This window comes from Phyllopteryx taeniolatus, chromosome 1 (genome assembly GCF_024500385.1).
Source record: "Phyllopteryx taeniolatus isolate TA_2022b chromosome 1, UOR_Ptae_1.2, whole genome shotgun sequence".
Classification (NCBI taxonomy): domain Eukaryota; kingdom Metazoa; phylum Chordata; class Actinopteri; order Syngnathiformes; family Syngnathidae; genus Phyllopteryx; species Phyllopteryx taeniolatus.
In genome coordinates this window covers 25,724,952-25,747,187 of record NC_084502.1, presented here as the reverse complement: position 1 = coordinate 25,747,187, position 22,236 = coordinate 25,724,952, and the positions used below count along the sequence as shown (strand labels likewise).

The window sequence follows — 22,236 nt, the reverse complement described above, 5'->3', positions numbered from 1 at the left end:
GGTAAATATCTGCCATTTCATTTTAAAACCAATGTGAGAGGTGGATGACAGGTGTTTTGGCATATACTTTACAGTACCATAAAAAACCCCATCACAGGAGTTGGAGATCTTAGTCATATATTCCTCTGGAGAAAAATAATTTAGTATACAAAATTCACCATATTCAAGCAAGTAGACATTTTTAGTTAGAGATCATATATATGCGGAGATTGTGTGCAAATAAAAGCATGTTTCTATGAATTTTAAGTGGGGCAAAGTATTTTAAGAATGAAAACAGCTAAAAGTGATTCCTACAGACAGGCACAGAACTTCCACCAGGGTTTTACATGTTGGTTATGTTGCAAAATCTCTCTCTCTATATATTTTCTTTAATGGAAAAAAGGTTCAGGATAGAACTTCCTTATATTTTTTTTATTTTCCTTCTATTGCCTATGGATTGTTCTCCCCCCCCAAATACCGGTAAGCTGACATGCAGCAGGTCACATTGACCCATGAACATTTTTTATGTACCCACAAAACAAAAGTTAAACAGAACAGAAAACAAACGCAGCAGCATGGTTAAACATTTGTCACCAGCAAATTATAAATGGGTGATCCAGTTACTATAAAGTTTCATCCAGGTCTAGAATTCCATCTGAATCCAAAGAAAGCATATTTAGGTCTTTCACAACAGATTCCAACACTACTGATATTTGACAGAGATACAGTACATGTGTAACGTCATGATATTTTCCATATTAAAAGAGATAGCTGGGATAGGCTCTAGCACGCCTGTGACCCTAGTGAGGATAAGTGGAACGGAAGATGAATGAAAGTAAAAATGTCTGCCAAATGTGTAATCACATCAGAATACCGTACTGTACAACTTTGGTAACATCCCTGGACAAGTGGGATGATAAAACAAATGTTTTTGCTATAATAAAACTCTCATAATGTTACCACAGCTCTCATATGTAGATATATTGTTATTGTAGATTGTTGTTGTTGCAAACGTAAACAGCGTGTCCAATATTGGCCCAAAAGAGAGAAAAGTCACATCGGCTCATTTATTGTTTCCAGTATGAATAATTAGTATTATTATTTTACTTATACTATACTTTATTATACTTATTTTCCACAGTTAACAACCCAAGTTGTTTGGAAAGACAGAGCACAACATGATCAATTTCCATATTAGCAAGGATTATTCCATTTAGTCATGTGACTTCACATAGAACTATAGTTCCCATTCAAAGAAATTGTACAGTGGCCACATGACCGCTTCATTCTCTTGAACATACTCATCAGTGCAGACACAAAGCCACTCCACATCTTCGGCAATAAACGCCACTTTTAACAGTTAATGCTTCAATAAGTTGCAAAAGAATGCAACACATCCAGTTTTGGACAAATACAGAATATAAGAAAAAAGGCAGATGTAAATGCTGTCATTTTTCTTCTCAACTTTTGTTGAGGGGCCCATGCAAGTATGGCGGCTCTTGAACAAAAGGGATTAATTGGGGTGCTAAACACAAATCAGTAGACAGTCCATGCAAGTCTTCCCTTTTACTTTTATCTCTGTGCTGGACACAAAAGACAAACAAGGCTGCTGTCCTGTTTGGAGATGCTGTCTCTAAAAACCAATCTTGCCACGGGTCATGGAATAGCCCAATTTAGCCTCATTGTTGATGAAGGACATTATGCCCAGGTAGGTTTCAATGAGGAGGGGTCTCTCCAGGATCAGGACTCCGTTGGCCCGACTAGGGTTGGGTTGCTCCTTGTGGGCTTTCTTCACCGCCTGCACCAGCTGGGTCCGAAAGTTGTCCAGCTGTACAAGTACATACAGTGGGTACGGAAAGTATTTAGACCCCCTTAAAAGTTTCACTTTTTTTTATATTGCAGCCATTTTATAAAATAATTTTAGTTCATTTTTTTCCACATTAATGGACACACAGCACCCCATATTGACAGAAAAAAAACTGAATTGTTGAAATATTTGCAGATTTATTAAAAAAGAAAAACTGAAATATCACACACCCATAAGTATTCAGACCCTTTGCTCAGTATTTAGGAGAAGCACCCTTTTGAGCGAATACAGCCATGAGTCTTTTTGGGAATGATGCAGATTCTTCACACCTGGATTTGTGGATCCTCTGCCATTCCTCCTTGCAGATCCTCTCCAGTTCTGTCAGGTTGGATGGTGAACGTTGGTGGGCAGCCATTTTCAGGTCTTTCCAGAGATGCTCAATTGGATTTAAGTCAGGGATCTGTGTGGGCCATTCAAAAACAGTCACGGAGTTGTTCTGAAGCCACTGCTTCGGTATTTTAGCTGTGTGCTTAGGGTCATTGTCTTTTTTGAAGAACTCAAAAGACGGCCAGCTCTAGGAAGGGTTCTGATCGTCCCAAACGTCTTCCATTTCAGGATTATGGAGGCTACTGTGCTCTTAGGAACCTTAAGTGCAGCACAAATTTTTTTGTAACCTTGGCCAGATCTGTGCCTTGCCACAATTATGTCTCTGAGCTCTTCAGGCAGTTCTTTTGACCTCATGATTCTCATTTGCTCTGACATGCACTGTGAGCTGTAAGGTCTTATATAGACAGGGGTGTGGCTTTCCTAATCAAGTCCAATCAGTATAATCAAACACAGCTGGACTCCAATGAAGGTGTAGAACCATCTTAAGGATGACCAGAAGAAATGAACAGCACCCGAGTTAAATATATGAGTGCCACAGCAAAGGGTCTGAATACTTATGGCTGTGTGATATTTCAGTTTTTCTTTTTTAATAAATCAGCAAAAATTTCAACTGTTAAATTTTTTTTCTGTCAATATGGGGTGCTGTGTGTACATTAATGAGGAAAAAAATGAACTTAATTTATTTTAACAAATGGCTGCAATATAACAAAGAGTGAAAAATTTAAGGGGGTCTGAAAACTTTCCGTACCCACTGTAAGAGGTAAGGTCATATTATTGCCATGAGAGATTAAAGGATTTACAGTAAACTTGAAACATGAATAGCACAAAAAAAAACCCACTTGAAACACGAATAGCAAAAGAACAAGTTTTGAATTGTCTATATTAATAGTTTAAGCCATAACTATACCACAAACTATGATCCAAAATCGGTTGTGCGATTGTTTGTATGGCTTTTGTTACCATGACAACCAGGGCAGCACTACTGGGTTGAAACAAGGTGTCTACTACTAACCCAAAGTTTGGAGAAAAAAAAGTGTGTTCCGTTGAGACAGCAAAAGCATAAATAATATTCTCCCTCTTGGAGGTAGCGTTTTATCACCAAGCTGCCGAATCTGTGCATGTGGCCCATGCAGTGGACTTATCACCAAACACTAATAATTCTTCCGATGCGTGTGTAACAATTCATAATAAAATATCGCTATAATCATTGACTGTACAGTAAATAAAGGTTTTAAGATGGTGCTCCGGACACCGGAATGAATTATTCCAAATAGAATCCGCTATATGCGGAATGTCACCTGACCAAACCTGGAAAACTGGATAGCTGACTTCCTTTGTATGCAATGACTAACGTGCAAAACAACAGATTGATGACATGATGTTATGAACCCAAACTTGCTGGAGAAACTATGGCTTATGTCTTGGGAGAAAAGTTAAATACATGTAGTGTATATATCATTTATTTATATGAATGATATATGTAAACATGAACGAAGTCGAAACACCGGCCATTGTCATCTTTGTTGGTTCTGTGGTGATACCTAAGAAAATACATTGTAGACATTTAAAGATCCTACAGGTGCTATGCCCCGCGCAGTGCCCTGAGATTGCCCAATCTCGTCCGATCTCGGAAGCCAAGCAGGTCCTGGTTAGTACTTGGATGGGACACGACCAAGGAATACCAGGTGCTGGGGTTGGGCAGTAGGCCAATCACCTGCTCCTGTGAAAAAACTACGGACTCTAGAAACCCCAATTGCGGCCCATGTGTGCCTCATGGCACTGAGAGCACTAACTAACTAACTAACAGGTGCTATGTCACAGTCCCCTTCGCCAACCACCCAACCGAAGATGAAGTGCTTCGACCTGTTCTGTCAAATGTGGAAGTAGGTTGCAGCTATACCGGATTGATCTCAACAGAAAATTGGTCAACTTTCAAAACAGAATGTCCATACCAAATCCAGCGTCACGAATGGATAGTCGTCAAACTTTAAGGTACCACTGTATCTCATGACCAGAGTGGGACTCCGGAATGCGTGTTAAACCTAGTCCAAAGGGATTACCTGGCAGAGGGAGGCCACCTTCTCGTCTGCGTGAGCCATAGGGTGCTCAGTGAAGGTGGCGTAGGGCATATCTGTGGACCACGGGTTCCAGCGGTTCAAGAAGGAGGCCTGGGGACGCTTGTCCCACTGGACACGAACCCCGACACCCTCTCTCCTATAAGAACAGACAGCAGCATCTGAGAAGTAGTGCAAACATGTTACACTGTAATTGTAATACATAATTCTCCACAACTACCTATTTATTTTGTTTTAACCTCCACTTTGACTCGATGGAAATTGTAATACACCGTTAACATTCTTTAATATTGTTCCTTAAATGCGCAGAGTTAAAAGTCCTCTCCAATAATAGACAATAGTAGCATTCAAGCGTTCAAATATACAATATATAGTTGTTTTACAGGCAGAAGTTCCTTGAAAATGTAATACTGTACAATGTACATTTTTTTAAATAAAATGAGAGCACTCGCAAGCTCTAGTTAGTCCAAAACTCCCGCCCAAATGCTTATACGTCGACAAGCTAAGTTCCTGATGTCTAGGCTACACCCCTCAAAGACACACATACCTCACTACAACTATTGCTGAGACTTTCAGCTTGTCCCAATGTACAGTAATTACTCGTTATTAAACCAGCTCATTTCTTTACATTCGGTTTAACAATACAGTCTTCATTAAAGATGTCATTTTTTAATTTTTTTTATTATTATTTTTTTTTTAAATGGGGGCTGGAATGGATGAAAGGTATTTCGAAAGGAAAACTTGATATATACGAAAAAACTGAGAGACAAGTTTGGTCACGGAACGAAACTTGCAAGTCAAGGTACAACTGTATGTTGTTTAAAAGCTTAAATTGGCATAATATTCTGCAGCAATTGTAGCAAAACAACTCTAATTACGATGCATACTGGTAGGATTCAAAAGTTCAAATGTACGTACTTGTTCAGGGATTTGGGCGGGAACTCAAACTCGCCCACTGAGATGGTGTCGACGGCGTTGAGCGAGATTCTGACGACCTGCTGACACAGCAAGTTGATGAAGTCGTACTTGCACACCAGCAAGGACCTGCACATGTAAATCAAATCAACTTTTGTGAAATATATATATATATATATATATATATATATATATATATATATAAAACAGACTACAATGATTTGCAAATCATCTTCAACCTATATTTAATTGAATACACTACAAAGACAAGATATTTAATGTTCAAACTGATCAGCTTTATTGTTTTTAGCAAATAATCATTAACTTTGAATTTTATGGCTGCAACACATTCCAAAAAAGCTGGGACAGGGTCATATGTTTACCACTGTGTTACATCACTTTTTCTTTTAACAACATTCAATAAACGTTTGGGAACTGAGGACACTAATTGTTGAAGCTTTGTAGGTGGAATTCTTTCCCATTCTTGCTTGATGTACAGCTTCAGCGGTTCAACAGTCCGGGGTCTCCGTTGTCGTATTTTACGCTTCATAATGCGCCCCACATTTTCAAATGGGAGACTGGTCTAGACTGCAGGCAGGCGAGTCTAGTACCCGCACTCTTTTACTACTAAGCCACGCTGTTGTAACACGTGCAGAATGTGGTTTGGCATTGTCTTACGGAAATAAGCAGGGGCGTCCATGAAAAAGACGTTGCTTGAATGGCAGCATATGTTTCTCCAAAACCTGTATGTACCTTTCAGCATTAATGGTGCCTTCACAGATGTGTAAGTTACCCATGCTGTTGGCACTAACACAGCCTCATACCATCACAGATGCTGGCTTTTGAACTTTGCGTCCAAACCAGTCCGGATGGTTCTTTTCCTCTTTGGCCCAGAGGACATGACGCCCACAATTTCCCAAAACAATTTGAAATGCGGACTCGTCGGTCCACAGAACACTTTTCCACTTTGCATCAGTCCATCTTAGATGATCTCGGACCCAGAGAAGCCGGCGGCGTTTCTGGGTGTTATTGATAAATGGCTTTTGGTTTGTATAGTAGAGTTTCAAGTTGCACTTACGGATGTAGCGCTGAACTGTTTTTACTGATAATGGTTTTCTGAAGTGTTCCTGAGCCCATGTGGTGATATCCTTCACACATTGATGTCGGTTTTTGATGCAGTGCCGTCTGAGGGATCGAAGGTCACAGGCATTCAATGTTGGTTTTCGGCCTTGCCGCTTACATGCAGTGATTTCTCCAGATTCTCTGAACCTTTTGATGATATTATGAACCGTAGATGATGAAATCCCTAAATTCCTTGCAATTGTACGTTGAGAAACATTGTCCTTAAACTGTTTGACTATTTTCTCACGTACTTGTTCACAAAGAGGTGAACCTCACCCCATCTTTGCTTGTGAATGACTGAGCAATTCAGGGAAGCTCCTTTTATACCCAATCATGGCACCCACCTGTTCCCAATTAGCCTCTTCACCTGTGGGATGTTCCAAACAGGTGTTTGATGAGCATTCCTCAACTTCCTCAGTCTTTTTGCCACCTGTCCCAGCTTTTTTGGAACGTGTTGCAGCCATAAAATTCTAAGTTAATGATTATTTGCTCAAAACAATAAAGTTTATCAGTCTGAACATTAAATATCTTAAATATAGGTTAAACATGATTTGCAAATCATTGTATTCTGTTTTTATTTATGTTTAACACAACATCCCAACTTCATTGGAATTGGAGTTGTATTATAGTTTAGCCATGATTTCAAATACGAATTCACACAGTATATAAAATAATTGACCTGTGTTGTCAGCCACTGCTTGTTATAAAAAACATTTTGTTCCCAGGAATATATTTCGCAAATATCCTACCTCGAGTCACTATCAATCTTCATTAAACTAGGGCATGCCAATAAAGACAACTATTCATCAGCATGCATGGTAATGCTGTACCTCCCTCAAAAAGGGGGTGTGACCAAATCGTGCTGATACGACCAACTGAAAAAGTGGGTCGCACCAGTACAAAAGTTTGACATTTGTCGATAAGGGGCTGGGGTGTATTTGTGTTTGGTGATGAGTCACCCTCCTCCTACAGACAGTAACTTAATTGCAAGTCAGTGATTGGTGATAGGCAACATGGTGACCACGAGTGAGCACATCTGCACCCGGGTTCAAATCTGGCCTCGCCTGGGTGGAGTTTGCATGTTCTCCACGAGCATGCGTGGGCTTTGTCCGGGTACTCCGGTTTCCTCCCACATCCCAAAAACATGCATGATAGGTTGACTGAAGACTCTAAATTGCCCGTAGGTGTGAATGTGAGTGTGAATGGTTGTTTGTTTATATGTGCCCTGCGATTGGCTGGCGACCAGTTCAGGGTGTACCCCACCTCTCGCCCAGTCAGCTGGGATAGGCTCCAGCACGTCAGCGACCCTAGTGAGGATAAGCGGTATGGAAAATGGATGGATGATTGGTGATGAAATACTGCATCAACCAGTAATAATGCAACAGAACGGGCGATTGCTTTAAGTGAGATAACAACATTAGCTTCTTATAAATGACATCGGTGGGGGCGGGTGTGTGTGTGTATTGGGAGGGCCCACATGCCACAAAAACTTTCATTGCCTTTAAACACAGGGCGCTCACTTGTTTTCCACATTCCGGGTTCTGCTTATGCTAACAGAAGCAGGCAGCCGACCACTGTAGAATAGATGGCCAAATGTTGGCAGGAACAAGCTGCAAAAGACTGCCCATCTGTTGTCAATCTAAAAGCCGGGGCGGGATGAGGCGGGGCTCACTGTATGAGACAGATTCATCGTGAAAACAAACTGATTTCATTACAGCAAGAAATCCATCCATTTTCTGTACCGCTTATCTTCACTAGGGTCGCGGGTGTGCTGGAGCCTATCCCAGCTATCACAGCAAGAAATATGCTGTAAAAAATATGTACAATTCTTTGGGCCATTTTGATGAAACCATGTAACAGACGTGATTAAGACACATGGGAGAAAAACAAATGCACATGTAAGGCTCTTTTAAGAGGAGATGTAAAAACTCACTGACGTGTGTGATTTTCGACTTACCTGTCTGTAATGAGGACAAGTCTCTCCTTTTCGTTATTCCAGTGGTCAATCCTGCATGCATGATTGGCAGCTTAGTTTGACATGATAATGCAACATGTGATATGCTAACAACTCAATCACTGCCCACAGTGGGTATGGAAAGTATTCAGACCCCCTTCAATTTTTGACTCTTTGTTATAGTGTAGCCATTTGCTAAAATAATTAAAGTTATTCACTCCCCCCCCCCTCATTAATGTACACACAGCACCCCATATTAACAGGAAAAAACGGAACTGTTGAAATTTTTGCAGATTTATTAAAAAATAAAAACTGAAATAATACACAGCCATAAGTATTCAGAGCCTTTGCTCATCTTTTTGGGAATGATGCAACAAGTTTTTTCACACCTGGATTTGGGGATCCTCTGCCATTCCTCCTTGCAGATCTTCTCCAGTTCTGTCAGGTTGGTTGGTGAACGTTGGTGGACAGGCATTTTCAGGTCTCTCCAGAGATGCTCAATACGGTTTAAGTCAGGGCTCAGGCTGGGCCATTCAAGAACAGTCACAGACTGGTTCTGCAGCCACTCCTTCGTTATTTCAGCTGTGTGCTTAGGGTCATTGTCTTGTTGGAAGGTGAACCTTCGGCCTAGTCTGAGGTCCTGAGCACTCTGGAGAAGGTTTTCGTCCAGGATATTCCTGTACTTGGCCGTATTCATCCTTCATTCGATTGCAACCAGTCGTCCTGTCCCTGCAGCTGAAAAACACCCCCACAGAATAATGCTGCCACCACCATGGACAGGTGGTGAGCAGTGCTTGGTTTTCTCCACACATACCGCTTAGGATTATGGCCAAAAAGTTCTATCTTGGTCTCATTAGACCACAGAATCTTATTTCTCACCATCTTGGAGTCCAGGTGTTTTTTACATTTTTATTTTAGCAAACTCCACGCGGGCTTTCATGTGTATTGCACTGAGGAGAGGCTTCCGTCGGGGCACTCTGCCATAAAGCCCCAACTGGTGGAGGGCTGCAGTGATGGTTGACTTTCTAGAACTTTCTCCCATCTCCCGACTGCATCTCTGGAGGTCAGCCACAGTGATCTTTGGGTTCTCCTTTACCTCTCTCACCAAGGCTCTTCTCCCCCGATTGCTCAGTTTGGCCGGATGGCCAGCTCTAGGAAGCGTTCTGTTCGTCCCAAACTTCTTCCATTTAAGGATTATGGAGGCCACTGTGCTCTTAGGAACCTTTAGAGGAGCAGATTTTTTTTTGCAACCTTGGCCAGACCTGTGCCTTGCCACAATTCTCTCTCTGAGCTCTTCAGGCAGTTCCTTTGACCTCATGATTCTCATTATCTCTGACGTGCACTGTGAGCTGTAAGGTCTTATTTAGACAGGTGTGTGGCTGGTGTTGTGTGTACATGAACTTAAATGACTTTAGCAAATGGCTGCAATATAACAAAGAGTCAAAAATTGAAGGGGGTCTGAATAATTTCTGTACCCACAGTACTTGAGTAAAGATTATTAAGTAATGACTTATTCATTGTGAGATCTGAGCTTGTTTAGTTGAACACAAAGCTATTATTCTGTAGTAGAAATGAGAAGAGGTGGATACAGAGCTTAACTGTGCTTTCTTCCATCTAGTAGAAGAGCATTTACTTGTTCAGCCTGTCACTGTATGTTGCCTGCGTAGCTAGATGCACAAAGACACACTATTTGGAGTCGATAAAAACTTTTTGGACCAGTGCATTTGGGTAATTTCTCGCTGCACACCTGATGATCGCTCATGATACAATAATGTGTTGCAGCAGTGTTTGGGAATCACTTATTTAGTGTAGTGCAGGTGTACCTAATGAAGTGGCCAAAGCGTGTCAACCTCATTTTCCCATTCGTCAGTAACTGCATTCATTGGTATTTTATCTGGAAATATTTGACATATCAGCTCCCCTAGCATGTAACAAATGGCGCCTGAGGAGCTATTTATGATTAACATTTATGTTACGTTTATGATAAGAATTAAACTTACAAAGCCAGAAGCCAGACGCTAAGAACCTCTCCATCTTCAGAGGGAAGGGCCACAGTCCGGATGTCGCTGACCGCCTGCTCGATGGTACCTGGCTGACATCAGCATGAAATACATCGCGAGTCAGCCTCATCATCGTTGTTATCATCATCATCATCATCACCCGCACACTCCCTCTCCTTCCCGCGGCCTCCCCACCGTGTAATTCTGCACATTTTTATTGTTTTGAAGGTGGCGTAGGGCAATAAAATATTATGATTAAGGTAATTATTGTATAATTATTTACTACTCCAAAAACACAAAACGTTTAGCTAGCTGTTTACATACATTGCTAGGTAAAAAGTGCCATTTCTGTTCCGTCATTTCCGCTACGTCACTTTTGGTGCGTCACCAAGCGCGAAGGGCGGGAATATTACCGGTCGACATGGAATATGAAAGAACAAATACTGAAAAAAGTACAGAAAGGTGTTAGAGGAGCTGATAGGCTTAATCAGGATTTTGTCATCTCCTCTAGTAGATGCTTCACTGAACATGACTTAACAAAAGGTTATGCCCTACAGTTTTAAGAGCAGTAATTATTGTTACTCTACTGTTACTTCCCATCATAATACGATAATACAAGGATAATAATCAAGCATATTGTTTTTCCCCCAGCTAAATTTCTGTTATCCTCAGAGTCAGAGGACAGCCAGAGCCCATCCCATCTTGGTCGAGGGTTCGCATTGGACTGGTCGCCAGCAAATTACACATAGACAACCATTCCCACCAAAGGACAATTAAGAGTCTTCAACAGACCTAACATGTTTCTGTGTGTGTGTGTGAAGTAGCCACAGAGAACATGCTCACAGCCTGGATTCGAAGCCCCAACCTTAGAATTGTGAGACTGATGTGCAAACCACTCTCTACCATGCGCATCTTATACGATTTTAAATAATCATCATCAACACTTTCTCAGCTTGACGGATGCAAGAGTAAAGGACATGGACGTCGTACCCGGAAGACAAAATAGTCCTTGACTTTGGCTTGCATGGTGGGGTTGTGCACGTGAAAAGGCGTCAGCGTTTGCAGCGGCCCGCAGCAGGCTGCAGTGGCTCCGCGTCCCAGGCTGCGCCCGGCCTCCAGCGGCGTGAAGGCGACCTCCACTCCTTCCTCGGTTTCGACCGGGTGGAGCACCGCGGCTCCGGGACTCTCGGGCTCCACCGTGTCGTTTAGCTGAAGCATGGCGGGCTAGGAGCTCCTCGACGGACGGCACAAGTGGGAAATGTTATTTAGTGGAAGCACGCTCCCCCATTGCGCACCCAAAATAATGTTTTGATTGTGGAAGTGCTTGTTTCACTTCCGCCTTTGAGCGCCCTCTTACGGGGACAGTCGCCTATTGTTGACAGCGCCGCTTGCCCTAATGTGCACTCGCTTCAAGGAAACAGACGCCATTAGCCTGTGTGATTCCAGCATAACACATGCACACAGTTGCTAATGCTAACAAAAATATGATGCGGTTGAATGACACTACTCACACACTCCCTACTTAAGTACAAATTCAGATACTTGTGTAAAAAAGACTGGTTAAAGTAGAAGTAGTACTGATTCAAATCCTAGACAAAAAGTACACACTCGGTAATGGACTACAAAAGTAAAAAAGTCAAAAGGAATTTTTACTGTCAACTTTGTCTTTGTTGTTACTCAATCACAATACCTGTTTTTATTGTCTGTTCCTAAAGTACGAAATGGGGGGGGGGGCGGGGGGGGGGGGGACAGTCATGTAGCTCCTTCAGCAGAACCCAATGCAGGAAGAGCCTTTAAACCTTATTGTAAAGTAGACTGAAGGGGTTAGCGGATGATGCAACAGGGTGTAAATAAATGCTTTCATGGCTTGATCTTTTTGCGGTTAGTGAAGAAAAAAAAATGCTAAATTACCAAACCACTGAAAGAAATACACATTGCCAGTGGGCCCGATCTCTTTTTGTGATTAGAAAAAGAATATGTAAATACCAGAAACTGGCTGGGGGTAACAAAACAGCACAAATAATTCTTCTGGCCGCCAACATTAAACAATGTTCATAAATAATGCAGTTTTTTTTCCACGTTACAAGTCGCCAAGATCTCAATCAATCAATCAAAGTACCATAATAAAGTATTTGAATTGTACTACCTCCCATCTCCGACAATAATACAATGATGCAGTAGTAATCATGAATGTTTTTCCCCCCAGCTAAAATGATTACCGTACCTTACCTGTCCTTTCCAGGTCTTACACAACATAGACAGACAGACAGACAGACAGATAGACAGATAGATAGATAGGTAGATAGGTGCTGCATACACTGTTTCATGCATTTGTTTTTGTCTTGATGTAACTAGCCAGCATAAAAATAGGATATAATAAATGTCCTTGTTAAAAAAAATAATAATCATGATGTCATAGTGGGATATGAGAGTGACTGTGAGGGGAAGATAATTTTTTACTATGAATGCATTGTCAACAAAGTGTTAGATGTGTCAAAGTTGATGCTGCAAGAGTCAAAATATGCACACTTGAAAAATCGTTTAGTTTTTTCAGCGATGTAGTGCATATATCGGATCATTTAATTTCCTATATTAAAAATGGTCCAAGATATGATGGGAAGCAAGCAACATAGAAGTGCTGCAAACAACATTCTTCTTCCTGTATTATCCCTGGGAAAAAATAAGTGGTGAGAATTCCATTTAAAAAGCACACAGGTTTTATTGCATATCAATTTCATGTATAAATTCTTCATAGCATTGGAAAGATTACATTTGGTATACATTGCTATTCTACAGAATTAACATCAGTCATGTCTTTTCAATGAAATTTCTCTAAAGTATATCTTCAATGATCACAAGCATCAAAAGAACTGCAATTTCAGAATTGTTCAATATTATTCTACAATCCTTTATTGTTTTTTTCATTAAGTATTCTCCCACAAGTCTTCCTTTATGTCTGTAAGAGCCACCTGCCCCTACGAGTAAGGCAGTCAAGAACTTGGAAGTCAAACCTGCTAAACCTACCCACATTTACAATAAGTGCGTCTACGGATTTCATTTTTTTTCTTCTTTTTTTTGATTTGATACACAATTCACAAATGGACATAATTATGACCGCTAAACACGTCATGCACAATATCTTTTTTTTTTTTTTTTTTTGTGTTGTTTTCAATCAACATAACATAGGCGATATACAACTCAGATCCAAACAAAACAAGCACCATCCATTTAAACCCATATTTTCCCATTATTTTTTTTCTTCCTTCGGACAAATGCACCATTGTTTTTCCATCTTTAAAATACTATACATTTAATAAGAAACAATATCTATTTTTTTTTGTCTCATGTAACAGTGAGCGGGGGAAACAGCAACCATGTTCTAATATCTTGACGACCATCTGCCAGAATACTTTCTGAAGTGGCCACAATGGAATGCTTCAATGCCTTCAATGCCTTTACACAGCACATTCTTATTACAGTAGTCCATGACATGACATGAATCACTACATAGAGACGACCCACATCTTTACATTTCATAAAGATAAGTAATGAAGAGATTCATCAAACAAGAGAGAGATTTGTGTCTTTAGCAAAATGAGATGATGCAGCAGTCCTCGTGTAGCCAAAGAAAAGTACAGTGTTCCTTCCGTTTTGTCGTCGAGTTGTAAGTTGTCGAGACCTAAGCCTGATCAAAGTATGGCTTGGACCCATGTGGTTTCATTAAGTGCTAGCTTGAAAAATACAGCATCAGGCCAAGTTCTCAGTACACAGGGAGGATATGAGTAACCCCTCCTGAGATGTCTATCTACAGCTATCTACACTCCAAAAGAAATCTTGCCCTCCTCCTACTTTGTAGATTACATGGAATGAGTTTGATGCCACGAGAAGAAAAGTCTGGTCACCATTGATTCCAAGACAATTTGTATGCATGAAGGACCAACCAGCAGAATTCTAATGCCCATCGTAGCGGTAAATGTACTTTACAGGATTCTTTTGGTTTGATGAGTCCTCACCCCCCAATTTGGCTGTACAAATGGTTCAGGCCTTTTGGGCTACATTTACACATTATGATCGAATCCTGCCAGATTCTACTCATATACTGTGTGGTAGTGTAATTATTATAATAATGTCATTTTGTGACAATGTGACATTGATGGTGAAGGCTTCCCCCCTAATAATACTTATACCGGGTGAAATGGGACAGATGCCAGAGGAAAACTAAACACGGCAGGACATTACAGTGCCACTAAAACTACAACTATCTTCCACTATAAATAAAAACAACATTTCATGGATTCTTTCCATTATGGCACACCAAAACTGGAGATTCTCAATCTCTCACCGGTGTTTATTCCTTCAGCAACAAAAGGAAAAAAGAAGAGAAAGGACTTTTCCTTATTCTCACACTCGCCACCCCATACAGAATGAGTGAACAAGCAAAAAATAAATACATACACACACACACATCTGAAATCAAATATATTGGAGCAAATGGAAATGAAATGATTGTCAGAGAACAAAACATTTTCTATGGGTTATTTGGCACGCGTCACCCTCACTATGAACATCTACGTTATTTTGTACACCATGTGACATTATCATACAATTTTGGTCCTTCTCTAAAATAATTATATTAATAATTTAGCACGGTGGTGCCTTCAACAAAACAATACTGTGATAGCTAAGAGGAAAGTAAGCAAATGATATTAAGAGTGACATGAAATGATATATTTCCATTTGTGATTTTAAACAATTTCCAGCAGAATCAAGCTGGGAAATAAACACTAAAATCACCATTTGCTGTGCACATTAAAACATCAGTTTGTGTGTGTTAATCGTTCATTTCCACACTCACATCTTGTGTGGTGCTGTCATTGATTCTGCAGTCGGTGACACATTTCATCCGTGAGGAGTTTCATCTGGAGCCCAAAGTGTCACTTTGTGAGAAACAGTACCCCTTGTGGACATGTAGGCGTAATGCAGCAGTGCGTTTTTTCTTATTCTTCCAGACATCACACACAGCGCCTTTAGTGACATACAAGTCATTTAAGAGTCTATAGAGTGTCACGTCAGCTCTCTGCTGCGGCCAGACGAGAATGAGTGCACTTGGGGGACCATCGGCAAAGTTTCAATGCTGTCGAGAAGCATTCATCATGTATGTCCTTCACATCAACAGGAGCTTAGCAGTGCTTTCTTACAGAGTGTACCCCCTCCCTCTATCTGTCTGTCGCTCTCTCTCTCTCTCTCTCTCTCTCTCTCACACACACACACACACACGCACACACACACACTGAATGCATGTGAGACTGAATTCTCCGTTCATGCCGACTTGTGTCCACTCCACTTGTGTCTCTATGCAAAGTACTTCTCCTCCCTCCTCCTACTACACTAACCTCCTCTCTGTTTCTCTCTCTCTTTCTCTCTTGTCTAGATGTGGTTGAGCGGGTGAAAGCTGCTCGTCTCAGACGGTCCGCCTCCCATGCCCAGCCAAGCGTCCAGAGAGTTCTGGGAGGACGTGTGCAAAGGGTTGTTGTCGGAGAGAGACAGCATCATTGCATAAGCCTGCAAGAGAGCACAAGTATATTACAAGAGAGTTCAATTGGGGCAAATTGACCTTTCATTTGTGCTTCAACACTGCTTTTCTATTCGAGTTTCTTCTATTTCTTTCATCGTTATAATACAGTGGAACCTTGATTTACGAGTTTAATTTGTTCCGTGACCAAGCTTGTGATTCAATTTACTTGTGTAGCAGATGTATTTTCCCCATTGAAATGAATCAAAATGCCATGAATCCATTCCAGCTTCCCTAAAAAAAACGAACAAAAATGTTTGTAATGTGTTTTTAAGGAAAGTAACACTCTATAAGATTGTACTTTATAAAAGATAAAGTAATGATGCTATTCATTAGCCCGTCTATGGCCTTTTGCATTGTGTATTAGCTAGCGGAAGACAAAGTTGGGGGGTTGATTTGCAGACATATTTGTTTTATGTTTAGTTTGACAGTAAACTTGAACTGGGCGTGGCATTAAACAGCTTGAAGCCTCAAAGAAGATATAGAGAAATACACTGCTTTTATAAAATGTAATTACTGTACATTGGGACAAACCAAGAGTCTCTGGAGTGTTGTTCGTGTGCCTTCAAAGGGTGTGGCCTAGTAAGCGCCATCAGAAACATGGGTGGTTCATCTCTTTGTGAGCGTCTGGACGTGAGTTTGGGCCACGACTGTAGCTGATCGTGATTGTTCTCATTTTGTATTTGTGTAGACTTTGTGAAGACTCTTTGTTCCATTTAGTCAACTGCTAAAAATTAATTGATGAGTGTGGCTCTCATTTCTTTTTCACTTCACTCGAGCAGCATATCTGAAGCCCGATTGTTACTGAAATTCTGGCTCCAGAAATCCAGAGGTCGAACAAGACGTTTAATGCCGTACACCTGTTTTGCTTTTTTAAATGTATTTATTTGTTTTTTTAATGACACCAAGAAGGCAAGCACTAATAGCAAAGAAAGAAAAATGTAATGACAATTGTACAACTGGGAATTGAACTTATGACAGAGGAAGCAGTCTACATTGAGTAAATCTCTCTTGTGGCTTCTCAGTGCATGTCTACAATACAGGAAGTCCTCGAGTTACGACGCACTCGACCTACGACGTTTCGACTTTACGACGCCCGTGCCTCGTCCGCCATTTTGTCCCCAGCACAAGTGTTTCTGCTTAGCTAGTGCATTGTGCTTGTCTGTGTTTGTGCGGCAGGAGTCTCACTCACACATCGACGCACACGCCCACACACACTGAGCTTGCTGTCACAGTCACGTGGGACAATACCCGTAACAGAAGTATTTCGCCGTAAATTTCGACTTTAACGGTGAGATCTGACTTACGCGGCCAGCGTGGGAACGGAACCCGTTCGTAAAATCGAGGACTTCCTGCAATAGGAAATGAAGGACAAGTTGTACTTAATCAGGTTTTATGTGAAGAGCATCACCTCCCAAGCGCAAGCTGTAATCTCCCTCTGTATTTGCCACCCCATCACCACTCATTAAGTTTTATTGTTACAATGCATGGTCAACTTCTCTTGTATGACAGAAGAATAATTTTAAAAAGCTTAATACAATATGTCTTCTGTAAAGTAAATATTGTGTTTATGCACTATTGCATACTGTATGTCAAACTCAGGCCCGTAGACCATATCAAATGCGTATTAGAGGTTGCCCACCAGTATGTAGGTCTTGCCCCACTAATACTACAATCCCAGAATGCTTTGCTAGTTTGTTGGCGCGTCAGTCGAGACCGGCAAGCGCCCCCTCCTTTTCTGTTGCAGACAGTTTCAGTGCTTCGCGGGTTTTTCCAAAATATTCATTAAAAATAAAAATAATAATAATAACAATAATACAGCCATATCGGCAGCCATATTGCGGAAAGACGCGTTGTTTCATGTTGATGCGCGCAAGAGAAGGTTTCCCTGCATGCCAATGAAAGAGATGAGTTGACTCAGAGGCTTTGTACATGCCTGTACTATACGGGCACTCATACGAGGCGCGTGATTGGTTCCTGGCGTGACATTGACCAATGAGAGCACGAGTGGATTTATCCTGTGAGCTGATTGGCTGCACATCATCGCAGCCTCACCCAGCATCTTCCCTTGTTGTGTCTCGCCAGTCTCGTCTACGCTGTTGTGTTCGCAATAAAGTTTTTTTGTTTAAGCGATAATTATTTTGTTTACTTATGCAAGCCCTTACAATGCCGCCGAAGCGCTGTGCTCCTGCGAAAGCTTCCTCCGGGGCGCCCAAGAGAAAGAAGAAGATGATGACCATCAGCGAAAAAGTGAAACTTTTAGATTTGATCAAAGAGGGCAGAAGTTATGCATCTGTGGCACGCCATTATAGCGTGAATGAATCTACAGTGCGGTACATAAAGAAAGAGGAAGCAAATTTATACCTCCCCTTCCCAAAAATGGCCAAACGAAAGATGGAAAAGGGGAGCCTTCAAGAAAGGTGGGAGGCAGATTATCTGCACGACAGGTTTTAGATTTCATATCTACAGATTGTATCTTTTTAAATAAGAAACAAATATCACTGATATGTCTTTTATTGCACATTTGATTTCTCGTGTTTATAATGTTAATGTAATGTTTGCTTATTCCAGATTCAGTTACGTTTTTTTTTTTTTCTTTTTTAGTATGATAAGGTTTACCATTACATCTCTGGAGAGAAGGGAAAACATGCACAGCCAAAGTCAATTTTCAATAAATTTTGAGTTTGGCCCGTGAATTTGTCCCGAATTTTTTATTTTGGCTGACTGTGAATTTGAGTTTGACACCCCTGTAAAATGCCCTTATAGTTAATAATATTTTTCAGTAGCAACCATGGAACAGATCAATTCCATTTGCTAGAAGAATTTAAATACATCAAGCTCGACCAGTATCCTGGAAAAGATTGTGTTCGACCTTAGATGTTCCACTGTAGTTTCTCTGTTATGGTTTCATTCAGTCACATACCTGGGTTTTAGCCTGCCTGTACAACGTCTCTTTCAAGGTCTCCGACTCTAGAGATGTGTTAAATATGTCTTTAACGTCAAAATGTTGCTCATCACTGGCTGCTTTACGTAAGCCATCCAAGCCCTTGGGAAAGCTGGAGAGACCTTCAAGGTCCAGGAGGGAGCCCTCCTCATCTAAACACCTGCACACCAGGGGAGGTGGTGGGCCGAATGTGGATGGGTGGCAGGACGGGATCCGTAAATGGATTGGCAAGTGGAAGGGAAATGGAAATTGATGCAAGGAGGAAAATGGAAGACATTTCCGTGAATGAAGGGAAGAGAAAAAGGAATGACTAATTAATCATAATGGAGAATAAGGAGACAAGAAGATGAGTCACATGCTTTTTCGAGGGAGGCCAGACACACTGGACCAGGCGATAGGCACTTGAAGGGCGCACATACTCTACGGTGGAACTTCCGGGTGATCCATTTAGTACAAGAATGTCATGCAACTTTACCAATCCAGTATAATAAAGCATGTTTATTCAGCCTTGGTTTCACATATTGTGAACTTACAATTACAGTATTTGCAAATGTGGTTCCTATGGTGCTGAAAAAGACATGCAACTAGCGAGGTGATAATTGCTGCTGCCATTTTCTGAAGAATATTTATGGTCTATTTTTTCAAGCAATATCAATCTGACTGGTTGAGAAGAGATGCATGCCAAAATCACGACAAAAAAATAATATCTAATCAAGATTAAATATTTCCAATCAACGCGGAATATGATTCTTTTTTTTGTCTGCCTGCTCTTATCAGGCACTTTTTGTGAAGGAAGCATTTAGCTTGTTTCAAGCATTTCTCCCCTTAAAAATTGCAACTAGCTATAACTTCAATTTAGATTTTATTACTGGTAATGAGGAAGTTTAGCTTAAAATAAGAAATACCATAATTCTATAGGTGTAGGTAGTATAAATACACTTTTAGGACATCGGTGGGGTTGTTGACTTCCTTTAAGAACTCTTGTCAAGTCTAATTTTCCTATTCTATTGGCAGATCATTTTGCTTAAAGAGGAGTTTTCAATTTAAAAACAAAAACACTCTTTGTTACTCTTTGTCTCCCGCTGACCTTATTACCCCAGAAAACCATCTTATTTGTAATGTTGTGTTACTATGTTATCAGTTTAAAGTTTGATTTCTTTTACGAGGCCGCAGGAGTGCGCCTGCAAGTGCGCGACAAATGATTGACACCTCGTAAATCACACCTTCTGTCCCTGATTGGTTGTTTGTTGTTGTCTGATTGGGCGTGGTGGTTTCTTGTCGAATCAGAATCGGAATCTGATTGAAACAGACAAGGAATTTGTCCCCGGTAGTTGGAGCTCCTCTAGTACGACAATAGACACCCATTTTGACAATAAAAACTTATACGGCATAAGATTGACCAGAGATGACAGTTTGAACCAATATGACAAAAAGTCATATTTAATTTAAACTAGGTATAACAGTATATTCCTAATTTCATTCCTTTTTTCTTGTCTTTTAAAGCCTAGTTTCGGCAGTGTTATATCATCATGTTGCTGTGTTGTTGATTAATATTTATATTAGAGAAAACTGTAGAGCAGCTGCGGTTAGTTACTATAGCTAGCAGTTCACTGTAGCTGGTAAAAATAAATGGGTACCTGCGAGAGTGTTCATAGCTCATAGATAATGGAGTTGTCTCCTCCTCGTCCTCCTCCTCCTCATACACATGTGTTGTAACTGGAGACGGGGATTCCGGGGCCTCGTCGTGAGACTTTTCTGTCAGGCTGCCCTCCTCTTCCTCCTCCTCATCCCCCTCTGCTTCCTCTTCCTCCTCCTCCAGCCCCTGGAGGGACAGCTTGGAGTCGGACAACCTGGGGCCGCTCGGGTGCTTCTCATTGGCCGGTTCAGATCTGCATGCGTCAAAAATGCGTTGGAAATGTTGCCGTACAGCTTTCCTCTCATATTTGGGAACATTTTATGCATCCATCCATCCATTTTCTGAGTCGCTTCTCCTCACAAGGGTCGCGGGCTGGACTGGACCCTGAACTGGTTACCAGGCTATCGCAGGGCACATACAAACAAACAACCATTCGCACTCACATCCACACCCACGGGCAATTTAGAGTCCCCAATTAACCTACCATGCATGTTTTTGGGATGTGGGAGGAAACCGGAGTGCCCAGAGAAAACCCACGCAGGCACGGGGAGAACATGCAAACTCCACACAGGCGGGTCCGGGGATTGAACAACGTCCTCAGAACTGTGAGGCAGACGCTCTAACCAGTCGGCCGCGGTGCCGCGGGGAAGATTTTAGTACAAGAAAAGTATATTTTTATTTCTTCTGTGTGTGCTGCTGTTCTTAATGCAGATGATGTGCATCATGGCTAATGTGCTAAGGTTGCTTTTATCATCATCGTTTTATAATTAACGAAATGAGAAAGGGTTTTAACAAAGTAAGCAGATTGAACTTATTCAAAACAGGTGGCTGAAATAGAATATGCAGTGATAAATACATTTATTACACCATTTATTAGACCGGTGGAATGGGGGGGCCGACTGGTTAGCATGTCTGCCTCACAGTTCTGAAGACCTAGATCCAAGACGCGGCCCTGCCTGTGTTTTTGTATGTTCTCCCTGTGGGGGGGGGGGGGGGGGGGGGGGGGAGAGAGAGAGAAAGAGAGAGAGAGAGAGAGAGAGTGTGTGTGTGTGTGTCTGATGATGTAGTGGTACACTCGCCTGCCTTTGGTGCGGGCAGCATGGGTTCAGTTCCCACTTATTGACGGTGTGAGTGCGAATGGTTGTCGGTTGTATGTGTGCCCTGCGACTGACTTTTTCCTGTGTGGTGATCGCTCACCAGTGCATTTTAGAAGGGGACTGCAATTTCTATTTTTCATGAGATTCCTCACACCTAATAGCACAGCCTTTTTTGTTATATTACGCTAATATTGTGTGCTATGAATGCTGTCAAGGTGAAGCGACAACTGGGAATCAATCTCAACTTTAACACACAATTAACACACAAATATATAGTTATTGGAAATGGTGCTCTGCCATGTAGAACTGTTCACTGATGATTTTACAGGACACCATTATAATGAGGTGGTACAGAAGTGATATAGTCTTGTATATACATGTAGCTCGGTGTAACCAAACCCCCCTACAAGATTGAGAAAGAAAAAACGAACATTGTGTTTTCCAGTGAACACACAAACAACATGGGTGCTGACAGTCTGCCAGGGGGCACTTTTCAAACAGCCCCCCACCCCACCCCAGCCCTTGTGATCAATTGGACGGACGCGCCCTTGGAAAAGGAACGTCAAGAAGTGTGTTGTTTTCTTTAGTTGCAGTATATTGTATGCAAATAAAAGAAGACTATAGTAGATCAGCTCAGTGCTATTCTGACCTGCCATCTGTACAATCTCCAGCCAGAGCCCCAGCTGCCCCCTCCATCAGCCCCAGACCACATGACATTGCTCATGATATCATTTCCCGAGGGACAGCA

The 22,236-nt window shown here is 41.4% G+C and overlaps 2 protein-coding genes across 8 annotated transcripts in view; both read right to left on the bottom strand.

Annotated features, from left to right (window-relative positions):
* Positions 1 to 392: 392 nt before the first annotated feature.
* Positions 393 to 11,677, bottom strand: tprg1l (tumor protein p63 regulated 1-like). 3 transcript variants are annotated; one of them, XM_061783399.1, is made up of 7 exons: positions 11,230 to 11,675; positions 10,240 to 10,331; positions 8,243 to 8,293; positions 5,167 to 5,292; positions 4,234 to 4,387; positions 2,116 to 2,246; positions 1,635 to 1,807 (listed from the first exon to the last, which is right to left on the bottom strand). In XM_061783399.1, the coding sequence occupies exons 1-7, from the start codon at positions 11,455 to 11,457 to the stop codon at positions 1,771 to 1,773; spliced, it is 819 nt and encodes a 272-aa protein (XP_061639383.1). In that variant the 5' UTR covers positions 11,458 to 11,675; the 3' UTR covers positions 1,635 to 1,770. The 3 variants fall into 3 exon arrangements, with proteins under 3 accessions (XP_061639382.1, XP_061639383.1, XP_061639380.1); XM_061783398.1 differs by lacking the exon at positions 2,116 to 2,246 and having other exon boundaries at positions 393 to 1,807; positions 11,230 to 11,644; XM_061783396.1 differs by lacking the exon at positions 1,635 to 1,807 and having other exon boundaries at positions 1,964 to 2,246; positions 11,230 to 11,677.
* Positions 11,678 to 12,944: 1,267 nt separating this feature from the next.
* The window catches only part of prdm16 (PR domain containing 16), a 240,472-nt gene continuing 231,180 nt past the window's right edge, over positions 12,945 to 22,236 (bottom strand). For 4 of the 5 annotated variants that reach the window (XM_061783389.1, XM_061783368.1, XM_061783379.1 and 1 more), the window contains 3 exons: positions 20,393 to 20,644; positions 18,735 to 18,915; positions 12,945 to 15,801 (listed from right to left, as the gene is read on the bottom strand). In XM_061783389.1, the coding sequence (XP_061639373.1) occupies positions 15,667 to 15,801; positions 18,735 to 18,915; positions 20,393 to 20,644 (568 nt within the window). In that variant the 3' untranslated portion in view covers positions 12,945 to 15,666. The remainder of the gene's footprint in view (positions 15,802 to 18,734; positions 18,916 to 20,392; positions 20,645 to 22,236) is intronic. The other variant, XM_061783387.1, reaches the window with a different exon arrangement.